Here is a 15,928-nt window from a genome sequence, read left to right as displayed (position 1 = left end):
TGTATCGTCCCACTGCTGGGCACAAGCCTCCTCTCACACCGAGAAGGATTGAGCATTAATCACCACGCTTGCTCAATGCGGGCTGGTGATTTCAGACTCATAGTCCAGGTTTCCTCGAGATGTTTTCCTTCACCTTTTTATCAGCCATTGGTGTCTACGATGTACTTAGAAAGTAGATACAAACTTAGAAAAGTTGCATTGGTACTTGCCTGACCTGAAATCGAACCCACGCCCTCATACTAGAGAGATTGGTTCAAACACAACCTAGGAACCCTAAAATAATAATACTAGCAAAGTACTTTTAGCAACATTCTTGTTGCTCATCAATTCAACTGTCAGACTCAACTCACAGTAGTGGTACGAAGTAGATGCACACGTTTTTTCAAAAGGATTATATTCATTGCGTAAGGCAAATTCAATTTTGTGTCACCCAGAGTTCCAGCATAAAATTTTGGACCACATTGATTTCGCACAGAAAAATACATACAAAATTGAGTTTCTACGCCTTGCCAAAAGTTCTGTTAAGTATTTTAGTGACAACCTGCTAATTTATTTCTTAAGGCGCCTTGAACTCAATTTTTTTCTTCACGCTGGAAAACATGACACAATGGCTTAACAGCCACAAAAAGGTGACAATTTAGATTCCAAAACTACGAGGAAACCACGAGGGTAGCAATTGGTAGCAACTTATAGTAGCTGGTAGCAATAAGGCAATTTTCTATGTATATTTCAGTAATCAGGATAATGTTAGCAAAATAGACCTTTTCAATGAATAAATATTTTCTAATCTTCAATATAAAAATTAACGCAGTAAAGAATATTTTACATTCAATTCTGCGTATTTAACACTTTAATAATATATCATTTTTATTAAGTAAGTTTGTATGTACTTTCTAAGTATATCTTAGACACCAACGACTGTATTTCGGATAGCACGTTAAACTGTAGGTCCAAGCTGTCATTGAACAACCTTGGCAGTCGTTACGGGTAGTCAGAAGCCAGTAAGTCTGACAACAGTCTGGGTTGCCCAGGTGGGTTGAGGGGGTCAGATAGGACAGTCGCTCCGTGTAAAGCACTGGTACTCGGCTACATCCGGTTAGACTGGAAGCCGACCCCAACATAGTTGGGAAAAAGGCTCGGAGAATGAAGAATTAAGTAGTGGATGGAGATTTACAATCAATTATGTATTATACAGGAATGAATTTTAAGCAGTGCACTTCTTCAGTCGTGACTTGTAAAGAACCCTTTTTAGCTAATGGCTCCGTGAATAGGGTATAATAAACGACCAACCCTATTCTAATGACATTCGATTGGTTTGCGATTGGTCTGCCATTTGGTCTCTACGGTAGTTTGCTCTACAATCATATTGCAATCGTAAATAATTTGCAGAAAATATGATTCATTATTGAATCACAGAAAAGGATAAAAACTTTTATTGAAAAGAAAAACTACTGGAATGCCACATACGCTTCAATCGTAATTGTGTCGTGATTGGATCTCAGTCGGATATGAATCTGGTTAAATAATCTTAATCGTATCTTGATAAACAAATTAACGAACAAGCCGAAATCGAAGAAACCCTGAAATGACCTTCGCAGCTTTCACTGCTACACAAAAACGATTAGTAATTAAAGACCTATGTAATTATGATTCACATAATTATAAACATGGAATTATTTTCAAAATCCATCATGACATAGCAAGCGATAAGTGCTACATCTAGTTGACCGATCTTTAAATAAAGGAGTTGTATGAGAAGCACCTCTATCAGTACATCCGTGACAATGTGGTGGCGCACGTGTGTGGTGCTGGTCTGCGTGACAGCAGTTCTGGCTGACGAGGAGTGGCGGCAGGTGAACACTGCGCAGGGGCCCGTGCGCGGACAGAAGCACCCCAGCGGACATCTGTACGCGTTCTACAATATACCCTACGCAACAGCGCCTAAGGGTGCCGACAAATTCAAGGTAGGCGTATATGATTCTTTTATTGAATGTAATTTTAAAAACATCAGAGCCATCGTGAATAAAGTTAACGCTGGATCATGTTTGTTATATGATAAAGAAAAGACATATTCTAATCTAATTCAGTCATGTCAATCTTAAAAAAAGTTTTTTTTTTCAGCCGCCTCTACCGCCACAAGTACGAACAGAACCGTTCGATGCCGTCAACAAACATGTGGTATGTCCACAGACTGATTACGTGGCTGCCACGTTACCAGGATTTAATATAGTGGAGTCAGAAGATTGTCTGATAGCTAACATATTCGTGCCCGACACACATGAAAAAAACCTTCCAGTTCTCGTTTATGTACATGGTGGGGCGTTTATTCTGGGCTTCGGTGATACGATGACAGGATCACAATTAATGAAAACGAAAGATTTCATAATGGTGACGTTTAACTATCGTCTCGGCATTCACGGGTTCCTGTGTTTGGGCACTGAGGATGTACCAGGCAATGCGGGCATGAAGGATCAAGTGGCGCTGTTGCGCTGGGTGAAGGACAACATCGCCAACTTTGGTGGTAACCCCAATGATGTCACCCTCGGAGGTAGCAGCGCAGGTTCCGTGTCTGTGGACTTATTATTGCTATCGAAAGCGACAAAAGGTCTGTTTCACCGTGTCATTCCGGAGAGTGGTGCAAACCTTGCAGCATTTGGAATGCAGAGAGATCCTTTAGAGGTCGCCAAAAGTCATGCCAAGACTCTACAGTTCACAAATGTTGAAGATATTTCTGCCCTAGAGCAGTTCTACAAGACAGCGTCGATGGAGCTGTTGACTGCTGCAGACTCATTCCTTTTTAGACCTGATTCAACATTTTTGTTTGGGCCATGTGTGGAACGTGATACAGAGGGAGCATTTCTAACGGAGTCTCCTCTGACCATACTAAAGAACGGCGATTTTGACAAGTTACCAATGCTATATGGTTTCGCGAACATGGAAGGTCTTTTCCGTATTGACTTGTTTGATGATTGGAAAGACAAGATGAATAATAATGTTACTGAGTTTCTGCCAGCTGACCTAAAGTTTGAAAGTGATGAAGCCAGGGAAGAAGTGATCAAAATGATTAAAGATTTCTACTTTGATGGGCAGCCGGTCAGCAATAACAATATTCTGGGATACGTGGACTACTTTTCGGATGTTCTGTTTGCTTATTCTACGCTATGGTCCGCAAAGTTGCAAGTGGAGGCCGGTAACAATCTAGTATATCTGTATGAATACTCATTCGTAGATGAGAATGACCCCGTAGTACCACACACTGACGTGCGAGGTGCTAACCACTGCGCACAAGCATTGGCTGTAATGGATGGTGAAGATGAAAGTCTTGAATCGCCGGAATTTAAAAAGATGAGGAAGATAATCCGTGAAATATGGCACAACTTTATCAAGACCGGGTAAGAATCGACTTATAAATTCACTACTAATTATCCACATTTTCATTATTCATTGAAAAAATATATCATGAAATTGCTCGAGTTATGTTTCTAACTGTAGTTACTCGACAGATTCAAGCATAGATAAGTTTTCACGTCCAATCATGCTTTTGTGGATTTATAGGTCTTGAGAGTTTCAATGGTTTTCGTTTCCAGAGTGCCCGTGCCAGCAGGCTCGTCGCTGCCTGCGTGGCCTCCAGCACGCGCCGACAGGTCGCCGCACATGCAGCTGCTTGAGAAGCCGGAGCTACATGGGGTGCTGCTAGAAGACCGCACTCGGTTGTGGGACGATATCTACCAAAAATACTACCTTGATTCTGTTCCACCATCGGCAACAAACGCCGATGCTGGCAGCGCAGCCCGCAGTGATTAATTATTGCTTTAATTTATTCTCTGTAGCAGTGAACATCTTTCAATATTGATGATGAATTCAATAGTGATTAGATTAAGAAATCTGATGAAGTAATTTTTGTAACTTATTCAGATAAACACGACGTTCATTATAGCCAGGCATTGCCAGGCAAACTACATTTTGTGATTAAATTTTATCGTCATATCGTTGAAGTACAATTTTGAACGAGTGCAATATTGCAAAGAAATAAAGTTACCTATGAGTATTTAACAATTTTGAATTTTATTTACCCACTTCAAAAATCCCGATAGTTCTGTGATTATTTGAGATCGCACGAGGCATGTGTTACCGTTGGCAGCAGCTAGACCGCTAAATGAACCTAGAAGATTATCCGCTCATACAAAACCGTTATAAGCAGCGTTAATTACCTGAATTTCAATTGCCATTAATGCTGCTTTTGACCTCAAGGGATAGTTAATATAGGGCATACGGTTCTGGGTGTTGACTTGCACAAGTAATGTCATTAAAGCCGCATATTCATGTTAAACTCTTGTTTAAAAGTTGCATTGCACTGACATGTTGCGGAGATAACCGCAACTTTACAGAGTTAATAATAAAAGGCAATGTAGTTTTTTGCTAGCAACATTCTTGTGCTATGCCTAGCAATAAAGTCAATCAAATATTGCTAAACAATTGTTTAGTCAGACTGTATCACGTTATCTCGAAATTCAAAAAGCCGGCGTACTGTAGCCATAAAGTACACAAGAGCACATGACTTAGAATGTACGCTATATCGAAGTACTGTACTGCGAATGTTCATGATACCGATGTACGGAATATTGAAAGTTTGTGATGCCGAAGCACCTAATATCGAAGGGTTTAAAATTATGGTTTCTGCGTTAATTTGAAATATCATCAGGGAATGCTTTGAATATCGTATTATGATCAATTTCCAGTAAAAAATGGGTACAGTACATCGGCTTTTTGAATTTAGAGATTCCGTGATACAGTCGTTTTGTCATGCTTATAAGAGTTAACCCACATGGGTGCGAAGCGGACACGCATTTTTTAAAGGATAACATTAGATGCAAAATCTATAAAAATGGTTATTGTCAAAATAAGCCAAACCAACCAAAGTATTTCAAATTACGTGCTGTTTCAGTATTCGGGATAATGTAAGCAGGATAGGTGTTAGATTATTTAAATGAACAAAGGTATTTTCCTCGATATCAACAATAAGCCAGTAACGAATATTTTACACTAAAGTTCATGAAAACTGTACCTACCAGCAAGTAAAACTTACCATGTACCTACAATTTTTAGCAATATAGATAAAATGGCTTAATAGGACTGCAGACAATTGATCACTGTAGATAATCAAGTAGGTAATTAAGTAATAAAAGTAGAAATATAAGTAATTGATAATACCCAACAATTGGCAAGGATAAGATCAGAAACGTGATTTGTTAGATAGTTAATGTAAAACAATTTTTGTCGTATCTTCATGAGTTTCTGATATCACCTACGCATCTTTCAAAAACCCCATTAATGATTCACATAGTCATTCAATTCGAATAATTTTCGAAATCCATCATGACATAGCAAGCGATAAGGGCTACACTTAGTTGAGGGATCTTTACATAAAAGAGTTGTATGAGGAGCACCTCTATCAGTACATCCGTGACAATGTGGTGGCGCACGTGTGTGGTGCTGGTCTGCGTGACAGCAGTTCTGGCTGACGAGGAGTGGCGGCAGGTGAACACTGCGCAGGGGCCCGTGCGCGGACAGAAGCACCCCAGCGGACATCTGTACGCGTTCTACAATATACCCTACGCCACTGCGCCTAAGGGTGCCGACAAATTCAAGGTAGGTGTATATGATTCTTTCATTTAATGTGAATATTGCATTTAATGGTGAAATAAAAACTCATTTTTTTTTTAATAATCAGTTTGTAAAAGAGTTTACTTTATTCACGAATGAATAAAGTAAACTCTTAAACATAATTTGCTATGTGATATAGAAATAACTTATTTTAAACTTAGTTTGTAAAAGAGTTTACTTTATTCACGAATGAATAAAGTAAACTCTTAAACATAATTTGCTATGTGATATAGAAATAACTTATTTTAAACTTAGTTTGTAAAAGAGTTTACTTTATTCACGAATGAATAAAGTAAACTCTTAAACATAATTTGCTATGTGATATACAAATAACTTATTTTAAACTTAATGCAGACATACCAGTCTAAAAAAACTTTTTTTTCAGCCACCACTCCCGCCACAAGTACGAACAGAACCATTCGATGCCGTCAACCAATATGTGGTATGTCCTCAAAATGATGATATGGCTTCCTATATGCCCGGAATAAATGTAACGAAGTCAGAAGATTGTCTAATAGCTAACATATTCGTGCCCGACACAGATGAAAAAAACCTTCCAGTTCTCGTTATTGTACATGGTGGAGCATTCACTCTAGGCTTCGGTGATGCGATGAGAGGAACACAATTGATGAAGACTAAAGATTTCATCATGGTGACGTTTAACTATCGTGTCGGCATTCACGGGTTCCTCTGTCTGGGAACTGAGGACGTACCAGGCAATGCGGGCATGAAGGACCAAGTGGCACTGTTGCGCTGGGTGAAGGACAACATCGCTAACTTCGGCGGTAACCCCAATGATGTCACCCTTGGAGGATACAGTGCAGGTTCCGTATCACAGTATTAACACCAGAAACAAGCACAAACTGTGTGTACCCACTCACAGACTTCATAAGGTTCATGGATCATTTTTGGGGCTCGGTATCCGCTTTTACAATAAACTACCTCTAACTTTACTACAATTACCGTTTCATGCATTTAAATTACAAGTAAAGTTAATTCTTTCAAAGAAGGCTTATTATAGCATTAATGATTATTTAAATGATAGGAATAGTTGGTCGCTAAGTTGAACGCAAGGCAGCTCATTCTTGTTATCACTGTAACTAAATTATTAACTTATTATTATTATTTTTTTACATTCATTGACATTACTTCAGACATTAATTCTGTTTACTTTTTTTTGTATTATTTACTTTGGGAACTTTTGTTAAATTTTGCTTAGCGTTGTTGCTTTATGGCTTGCTAGTACTGCAGTACTTCTTACATGTTCTACTTTTGTTGAATAGCGCAAGCACGTCATGCTCCCTTAGACGGTATGGCCAGCGGTAGCGTTGGGGGTCGGGTTGTCCCCTTCCCTCAAAAATGTGCGAAGGGGGCGATGGCTGATCCTCGCGTTATACTCGTGAACGGGTGCTGCTGGCGGTACCAGGTCGTGTTGGTGGCTATTGACACTATTAATAATAGTATGATTTTCTATTAGCTTATTTTGGAGAAAATAATAATACTGTAGTCCTAGCAGGTATACACCTTGTTTGTGTTGTACAGCTACAACATATCCATCTGCACATGTGGGTGGGCACGCTGATTCTATGCTTATATTAAAAATACATTCTTATTTTATTAACAGGAGGCTTTAGATACACTTAATAGACTGTAAGTAATGCTTGAGTACTTAGTCTTTATAGGTGTAAATCTGTGTGCTAGCCTACTTGTGTTAAGTTTGTATTGTTTTTTTCTTTCTTAATTTTATATAATGGTTATCATGTGATAATGATATTTTTATTTGACTTGTATACATTCTGGTTCTTCAAACCTTACAGACAGACATGTGTTGCTGGGGAGTTTGTTGCGCCACTTCTTCTTCCCAGCAAAAACACATAGGAAGTGGTGAAGGGCGGGCGTTTTGGGGGCTGTCTTTTGTTTTTGACGTTCGAAAAGTGCTGATTTATCAGCCTAATTTGAATAAACGATTTTGAGTTTGAGTATCTGTGGACTTATTATTGCTATCGAAAGCGACAAAAGGTCTGTTTCACCGTGTCATTCCTGAGAGTGGTGCAAACCTTGCAGCGTTCGGAATGCAGAGAGATCCTTTAGAGGTCGCCAAAAGTCATGCCAAGACTCTACAGTTCACAAATGTTGAAGATATTTCTGAACTAGAGCAGTTCTACAAGACGGCGTCGATGGAGCTGTTGACTGCAGACTCATTCCTTTTTAGACCTGATTCAACATTTTTGTTTGGGCCATGTGTGGAACGTGATACAGAAGGAGCATTTCTAACGGAATCTCCCCTGACCATACTAAAGAACGGCGATTTTGACAAGTTACCAATGCTATATGGTTTCGCGAACATGGAAGGTCTTTTCCGCATTGACTTTTTTGAAGATTGGAAAGACAAGATGAATAATAATTTTACTGAGTTTCTGCCAGCTGACCTGAAGTTTGAAAGTGATGAAGCCAGGGAAGAAGTAATCAAAATGATTAAGGATTTCTACTTTGATGGGCAGCCGGTCAGCAATAACAATATTCTGGGATACGTGGACTACTTTTCGGATGTTCTGTTTGCTTATTCTACGCTATGGTCTGCAAAGTTGCAAGTGGAGGCTGGTAACAATCAAGTATATCTGTATGAATACTCATTCGCAGATGAGAACGACACCGTAGTACCACACACTAATGTGCGAGGTGCTAACCACTGTGCTCAGACAGAGGCTGTAATGGATGGTGAAGATGAAAGTCTTGAATCGCCGGAATTTAAGAATATGAGGAAGATAATCCGTGAAATATGGCACAACTTTATCAAAACCGGGTAAGAATCGACTTCCAAACTCACTATTAATTATCCACTTTTTCATTATTCATTGAAAAAATATATCATGAAATTGCTCGAATTACGTTTCTAACTATAGTTACTCGACAGATTCAAGCATAGATAAGTTTTCATGTAAAGACATGCTTTTGTGGATTTGTAGCTCTTGAGAGTTTCAATGGTTTTCGTTTCCAGAGTGCCCGTGCCAGCAGGCTCGTCGCTGCCTGCGTGGCCTCCAGCACGCGCCGACAGGTCGCCGCACATGCAGCTGCTTGAGAAGCCGGAGCTACATGGGGTGCTGCTAGAAGACCGCACTCGGTTGTGGGACGATATCTACCAAAAATACTACCTTGATTCTGTTCCACCATCATCAACAAACAACAGTGCGGGACACCGTGATTTATTATGCTTTAATTTATTAACATTAACTATAGTAGTGTATCTTTCAAAATGCATGTTGACTACTGATTAAATAGTGATAAGATAAATAATAGGTATTTTATCACTTATTAAGATAAAAACGACTTTGTTTGGTACGTCCATCCATAGCTAGGCATTGTCAGGCATATGATATTTTGATATGAGGGAGCATTATCACATGGCGTCGTTCCCACTAGTCGCGAAGTTGGCCGAGGTTAGGCGAATACGGGGAGTGTGGAGGCTGCTTATCAAGTTTGTATTAATAAAATAAGCTGTAAATATATAAATCAGTTGTTATTTATTGACCCACTTAAAATTCCCGTATTGTTCTGTGAAGAAGATTATCCTGAACGGATAACAAACTACTCTTAGTAATAAACAGCGTTAAATTTTTTTACTGAAAATATTGTTAAACCACATAAATGCTGTTTTTGACCACAAAGGATAATGAATAGTACACTAAATATATATATGTATATATAGATATATATGTGGGTTATAGTACACTAAATCTCGTATTCAGGGTAAACTTTCATGTTAAAGTTGCATTGTATTAACACGTGACTTTGCAGAATTAATAGCAACGCGTTGCTGAATTAATAAAAGATGCTAAGTACTTTTTTCCAGTAACATTCTTGTTGCTCACCAATAATGTGCAGGAACTGTTACCAAAAACTGGGGCGTCCACGGCCGATTTCGGCCACGGCGGCTGTTCTCATGTAAGGAGATCAGCCAGCTGCACAGGACATTTGTATATTATAGTGCACGAGCATTTGCGCAGACACAAGTGCACTCACTATTCCTTCACTCTAATAGCCTGATGGGACGGCAATCCGACAAGACCGGAAAGAGATCAGACGCAGGACCGACATTAACGTGCTCTCCGATGCACGGGTGAATCAATCACCGACTTCCAGACTACGGGCTGCTTTGTGCAAGTTTTAAAAAAACTCAGAAAGCGATTTCGGCCAAAAACTAATCATCATGGAACCAAAAATAAATTGTTATGGCCTCGTAGGCTTATAATAAGACTCAATAATTCACAATGGTTTAAAGTAGACACACTAAGGAGAATGACCACATACTTATGTAGGTATATGAAATTCCGTCTAACGTTGTTGCACAATAAGTGTTCATTTATTGTGCTCATTATACACTATCTATATAGGATAATAGTGTTAATTTTCCTACAATAATCCGGGTTTTCGAGTAATTAGACAAAAACGGAGATAACCTACGAGTTATGTTTAAACCACTCAGAACTTCTAATAGAGAACTATTCTATATCTTTATTATAAAATCCTCAAATCGTGTACCTTATACCTTTTCCGCATTATTACCGGTACTGTCATACGGCTTGTAGTTTACGCATCGCTAAAAAAATATTATTAGAATCATAAAATAAATAAAAAAGCGTCATGTTTTTAATAGTAATAATTATTTGGCTAGATTTCTTTAATTATGTAACTCGTATAAACAATGGAAACGAAACGTCAATAATCATCTGATACGGAAATGCATCGGATATCTAGTTATTGTTAATTTTCTCTTTTTCTTAAAGACAATTCCTGAAGTGGAATGCTCGTTAAAAAATTCAAAAATAATTTATATACCGGGTGTGTTGTACCTTGTACCTAATCACATTAAATTAAATGTTAATGTACTACCTCTAGTTAAATATATGTCGATTAGCAAAAAAATAAAAAATAGAATATGAAAACATATTTTTTTTAAATCATTCAAAGTAAAAAGAGTAAAAATGTTCGAGAATTAGAACACCATAATATGGATATATTAAACACAGATGGGGTATGGGACTTAGGTACGCATAGGATGGGTATCTTAAGGTAACAAAAAAATATCTTGAGTTTCTCCGTGATTCGGAAGGCACGTTAAGACCAAGAAGGGTAAATGTAACGTAATGGTGATAAAGGATATAAGTGTTTTTTTTTACATGTAATGTTTTTGGTGGGTAAAAATAGAATAGAATAGACGTATACTCTACGGCGAATCCGACATATATAATTTTGGTTTTGCAACGTGAAACATTACCAGACTGCTTTTGAGAATTCTCCTTTCACGATTTTTATAAAAGACGCAATGCAACATGTTCTAAATTTGATTTAAAAAGAAGCAAAAAAAAGTCAAATTCGTCATTATAAATGCATCATTTATTTATTTTCAACAATATTTTCATAATAAGATATTACATAAAATTATAACTCAATCTGTCTCGACTCGACAACAATTACGTGAACAAAACACTCTCTATGAGGATATTCAAGTACATATTTAGTAAACAAATAAATTAATAATTAGAAAAACACAAAAACACGCTTTTATAAATGCACGTAAAAATGGTCAAACTTCATCACTCACTGGTCAGACTTTACTAACAAGTCCAAACACAGCTATGAGAAAATACTCCATCTTGAAGTTCCAGTTCATATCTTCCAGCCCCATCATCAGATCAGTTTGACAGTAGGTACCATATTATTGTACAACATACAGTTGCCAATTTTCATGACGTCACGATCCTCAGAAGATGGTTTTACAAGTTACTTTAGATTCCATTACGTAGTAAGTCACATACGGGTCGGCCTAATAGAAGCATGTTAATTATTTGAAATTAGTTACAGTAATCTAATTGTCTAATCTTATTGACCGCCTAATTCGTATTTAATAAAAGCTTTGAAAAATACAACACAACAGTTAGGATCATTAATTTAGAGCCAATTAGATCGCGGTGTCCCGCACTATCGGCGGCGTCGGTATCGTCTTCATCGTCACCGCTGCCGTTGTCGTCACCGCTGCCGCTGTCGGTGTTGTCGCCACTGTCGTTGCCACCGTCGCCTTCGCCACCGTCGCCACCGTCACCTTCGCCACCGTCGCCACCGTCGCCTTCGCCGCCTTCGCCCGCCACCGTCGCCTTCACCACCGTCGCCACCGTCACCTTCGCCACCGTCGTCGCCTTCGCCACCACCGTCGCCACCGTCACCTTTTTATACCGTCACCCGCCACCGTCGCCTTGCCACCGTCGCCTTCGCCACCGTCGCCTTGCCACCGTGACCGACCAGATGAAAGTGAGATGACCGTCGCTTGAAAGACCAGATGTCACCTTCGCCACCGTCGCCTTCGCCACCGTCGCCACCGTCACCTTCGCCACCGTCGCCTTCGCCACCGTCACCTTCGCCACCGTCGCCTTCGCCACCGTCACCCTCGCCGCCGTTGCCACCGTCGCCCTCGCCACCGTTGCCCCCGTCACCCTCGCCGCCATTGCCACCGTCGCCCTCGCCGCCATTGCCACCGTCACCCTCGCCACCGTTGCCCCCGTCACCCTCACCGCCATTGCCACCGTCACCCTCGCCTCCGTTGCCACCGTCGTTGTCGTTGTCATTGCCAGTATTTGGTGCCGCGGGTGGTACTGCATCAAGGTAGTATTTTTCGTAAATATCGTCCCAAAACTGAGCGCGTTCTCCTAGCAGCACCCCTTGTAGCACCGGTTTCTCAAGAAGCCGCATGTGCGGCGACCTGTCGGCGCGTGCTGGAGGCCACGCAGGCAGCGACGAGTCTGCTGGCACGGGTGTTCTGGAAATGAATCATAAAAACGATTTAAACTCTGATGTGCGTTATGAATTCATAAATGTATTGACTGGTCATTAAATTATATCTTTGCTCGAATATGCTGTGACGGCGGCTCCTAGACAAATAGGATTGTTTTAGATGTTAAGTCGCTTATGAATTATTGCGCAATTTTCTATTTTAACTGTAGGTATATGGTTAATTTTGCACAATATGGTTTTGCACAATACACAATTGATTGTCTAGAGAGCCCCTAACAAAAACAGTTTAGTTATGGTGCTTCCGAAAGCTGATTCTTACCCAGTTATGATAAAGTTGTGCCATATTTCACGGATTATCTTCCTCATATTCTGATATGCCTGCGGTTCGAGACTTTCATCTTCACCATCCATTAGAGCCACCGTCTGAGCGACGTGGTCAGCACCTCGCACGTTAGTGTGTGGTACTACATTGTCGTTCTCATCTACGAATGAGTATTCATACAGATATACTTGATCGTTACCAGCCTCCACTTGCAACTTTGCAGACCGTAGCGTAGGATAAACAAATGGAACATCCGAAAAATAGTCCACGTATCTCAGAATATTGTCATTGCTGACAGGCTGCCCACCAAAGTAGAACTTCTTTATTAATTCGATCACCTCCTCTCTGGCTCCATCAGTTTCAAACTTTAAATCAGCTGGCAAAAACTCAGCAAACTTAGAATTCATCTTGTCTTTCCAAACGTTAAACATGTCAATACGGAAAAGACCTTCCATGTTCGCGAAACCATATAGCATTGGTAACTTTTCAAAATCGCCGTTCTTTAGTATGGTCAGAGGAGATTCCGTTAGAAATGCTCCTTCTGTATCACGTTCCACACATGGCCCAAACAAAAATGTTGAATCAGGTCTAAAAAGGAATGAGTCTGCAGTCAACAGCTCCATCGACGCTGTCTTGTAGAACTGCTCCAGGGCAGAAATATCTTCAACATTTGTGAACTGTAGAGTCTTGGCATGACTTTTGGCGACCTCTAAAGGATTCCTCTGCATTCCAAATGCTGCAAGGTTTGCACCACTCTCAGGAATGACACGGTGAAATAGACCTTTTGCAGCCTTTGAGAGCATCAATAAATCCACGGATGTGGAACCTGCACTGTACCCTGCAAGGGTTACTTTATTAGGGTCACCACCGAAGTTAGCGATGTTGTCCTTCACCCAGCGCAACAGCGCCACTTGATCCTTCATGCCCGCATTGCCTGGTACGTCCTCAGTGCCCAAACAAAGAAACCCGTGAATGCCGACACGATAGTTAAATGTCACCATGATGAAATCTTTAGACTTCATTAATTGTGTTGCTCTCATCATATCACCGAAGCCCAGAATGAACGCCCCACCATGTACATAAACGAGAACTGGAAGATTGTTTTCATTTGTGTCGGGAACGAATATGTTAGCAATAAGACAATCTTCTGACTGCTCTAAATGACGTCCTGGCATCTTGGAATCCATGTCTATATACTGTGGACATACCACATTTTTGTTGACGGCATCGAATGGCTCTGTTCGTACTGGTGGCGATAGAGGTGCCTGGAAAAAAAGCGCGTTATGTCATGTCTGAATAAGGAATGTTACTTATTTTTAATATTGAAGTTTTCATAGACATTTCTTGATAGCCTAGGTATTAGTGAATAACAAAACGTAAAAATGTGAATTCCTAATTTGGTTACCTTGAATTTATGTATGCCCTTAGGCGCAGTGGCGTAGGGTACATTGTAGAACGCGTACAGATGTCCGCTGGGGTGCTTCTGTCCGCGCACGGGCCCCTGCGCAGTGTTCACTTGCCGCCACTCCTCGTCAGCCAGAACTGCTGTCACGCAGACCAGCACCACACACGTGCGCCACCACATTGTCACGGATGTACTGATAGTGATGCTCTTCGCACAACTCTTTTATGTAAACGCCGCTCCAGGATATCTTAGCGGTTATCGGTTTCTATATCCTGATATATCTGATAAGTTCATTCAAATTTACCTAATTGAAATTGTGTGATTGATGAAATCGATAGACGTACCTAATGTCTACGACTGGTGGCGTTGTTATTTTCGAGTGATGTAACTTGATTTACTTATACTACCAGCTTTGTAAAGATTTTTTATTTCCTCGCTAAATGACAATTGTTGAACTACTGGCAAAACTGACCAAAATCAGTCGTAGTCTTCAGCACGAACTATTTTCCATTCTTTAACCCAGTATTCATTTATTTTCTAGTTTTATTTGGTTTTGACCAAGGAGCTAGCGAAGGTTCAATACACAGCAGCAGCAAACATCTACATCGATAGTAGCGATCGATGCAAACTCGGCGACGGAGGTCTATTCATCTCAGTTCTTGCCCCAATTGCCTGTTCGACCATAGGTGGCTTCTTCTTCTTATCGAGTGAGCCGCAGGTTTAGTCACCTAGCGAGTCCGAGTTTTCTCAAATCCGCCTGTCGGCCTCTGACGTGGAGTTGTAGCAATGACTGCTACTGGGCAGCATTCGAGGTTACGTAGGTAGTACATCTAGGAAAGTAGTTTCCACGAGACATGGCTGAAATGTATGCATGCTGTAGTTGTTTACAGGATGTCAGCGTCAATCTAGAAATGATAAAAACAATACGTCTAAGATTGAGCTACGTTTGTGATGGAAGTTGATTATTAAGTAGTTCCTAAAGTTTGGCCTAACGAAGACTCGTTGACGTGAACAAAAAAGCCTTTTCGTTAAGCCTTCGTGTCCAGTCGTCGTCCGTATATCTAGTCACAAGTGGATCCTGTGACTAGATATACGGACTATAGTGACTATAGTCAGTAACCTAAACGATCAATTAAACGAAATCTTTAATGCGGATTTTAGGCCTATGGTCAATTATTTTTTTTCAAATTGTTGTACTCTTTTTTCATTCGTATCTATACTGATCGTCTAGAGTCAGACACTGAGAGACTTATATTAAATTGTGCTCATTTACACAAACAATTGAAAACGTATGCCATGATGCAATATTGCAAATACACGAACACGAACTAGATTTTCAACACTTTTGACGTTGAAAATAAAGTTTATCGGCTGAACATTCTTCCCAATGGTGAATAAGTATATTATAGTCTTTATCATGGTGAATAAGTAAAAATGTCCCAACTATTAAAATGGATTTGACATTATTTTGGTATTTTCTATCTGTAATTTTTCATTTTCCTAATTTTAATGTGGCTCTCTCAGTCGTTGTCTCGGAAGTAACCACCATATGTCCTATTTTGTTGGCTACAACACAAGTAAAAATTAAAACGCAACAAATAAAGTAAATATGAGTACAACACAAGTGTGCGCTTTTAATTTTAAAGGCGCCCATGTCAATGAGCTTAAAAAAACACTATAATCTGAACATTTCGGCAATAGATAATTTTTGGATATTCATCATCATCATCATCCTCCTGCCCTTATCCCAA

At 40.0% G+C, this 15,928-nt stretch overlaps 3 protein-coding genes across 35 annotated transcripts; 2 read left to right on the top strand and 1 right to left on the bottom strand.

The window, feature by feature from the left end:
• Positions 1-1,746: 1,746 nt before the first annotated feature.
• On the top strand, positions 1,747-4,023 carry LOC135116656 (carboxylic ester hydrolase-like). The gene is made up of 3 exons (XM_064034883.1): positions 1,747-1,964; positions 2,122-3,392; positions 3,588-4,023. Exons 1-3 carry the CDS (start codon positions 1,752-1,754, stop codon positions 3,802-3,804), a joined length of 1,701 nt encoding a protein of 566 aa, XP_063890953.1. The 5' UTR covers positions 1,747-1,751; the 3' UTR covers positions 3,805-4,023.
• A 1,375-nt stretch (positions 4,024-5,398) lies between these two features.
• On the top strand, positions 5,399-8,988 carry LOC110371857 (carboxylic ester hydrolase). The gene is made up of 5 exons (XM_064034885.1): positions 5,399-5,649; positions 6,050-6,488; positions 7,543-7,548; positions 7,645-8,467; positions 8,663-8,988. The coding sequence occupies exons 1-5, from the start codon at positions 5,437-5,439 to the stop codon at positions 8,937-8,939; spliced, it is 1,758 nt and encodes a 585-aa protein (XP_063890955.1). The 5' UTR covers positions 5,399-5,436; the 3' UTR covers positions 8,940-8,988.
• Positions 8,989-11,036: 2,048 nt separating this feature from the next.
• On the bottom strand, positions 11,037-14,390 carry LOC110371661 (cholinesterase 1). Of its 33 annotated transcripts, none has more exons than XM_064034872.1 (7): positions 14,178-14,390; positions 12,770-14,037; positions 12,297-12,475; positions 12,006-12,161; positions 11,928-11,943; positions 11,826-11,854; positions 11,037-11,788 (listed from the first exon to the last, which is right to left on the bottom strand). In XM_064034872.1, exons 1-7 carry the CDS (start codon positions 14,355-14,357, stop codon positions 11,556-11,558), a joined length of 2,061 nt encoding a protein of 686 aa, XP_063890942.1. In that variant the 5' UTR covers positions 14,358-14,390; the 3' UTR covers positions 11,037-11,555. The 33 variants fall into 33 exon arrangements, with proteins under 33 accessions (XP_063890942.1, XP_063890944.1, XP_063890943.1 ...); XM_064034874.1 differs by lacking the exon at positions 11,928-11,943 and having other exon boundaries at positions 12,005-12,020; positions 12,075-12,161; XM_064034873.1 differs by lacking the exon at positions 11,826-11,854 and having other exon boundaries at positions 11,037-11,797; positions 11,923-11,943; positions 12,006-12,020; positions 12,075-12,161.
• Between the last annotated feature and the right edge of the window lie 1,538 nt (positions 14,391-15,928).

Source organism: Helicoverpa armigera, chromosome 5 (genome assembly GCF_030705265.1).
Source record: "Helicoverpa armigera isolate CAAS_96S chromosome 5, ASM3070526v1, whole genome shotgun sequence".
Lineage (NCBI taxonomy): Eukaryota > Metazoa > Arthropoda > Insecta > Lepidoptera > Noctuidae > Helicoverpa > Helicoverpa armigera.
The sequence above is the reverse complement of the archived record's forward strand: the minus strand, read 5'-3'. Positions and strand labels throughout refer to the sequence as shown.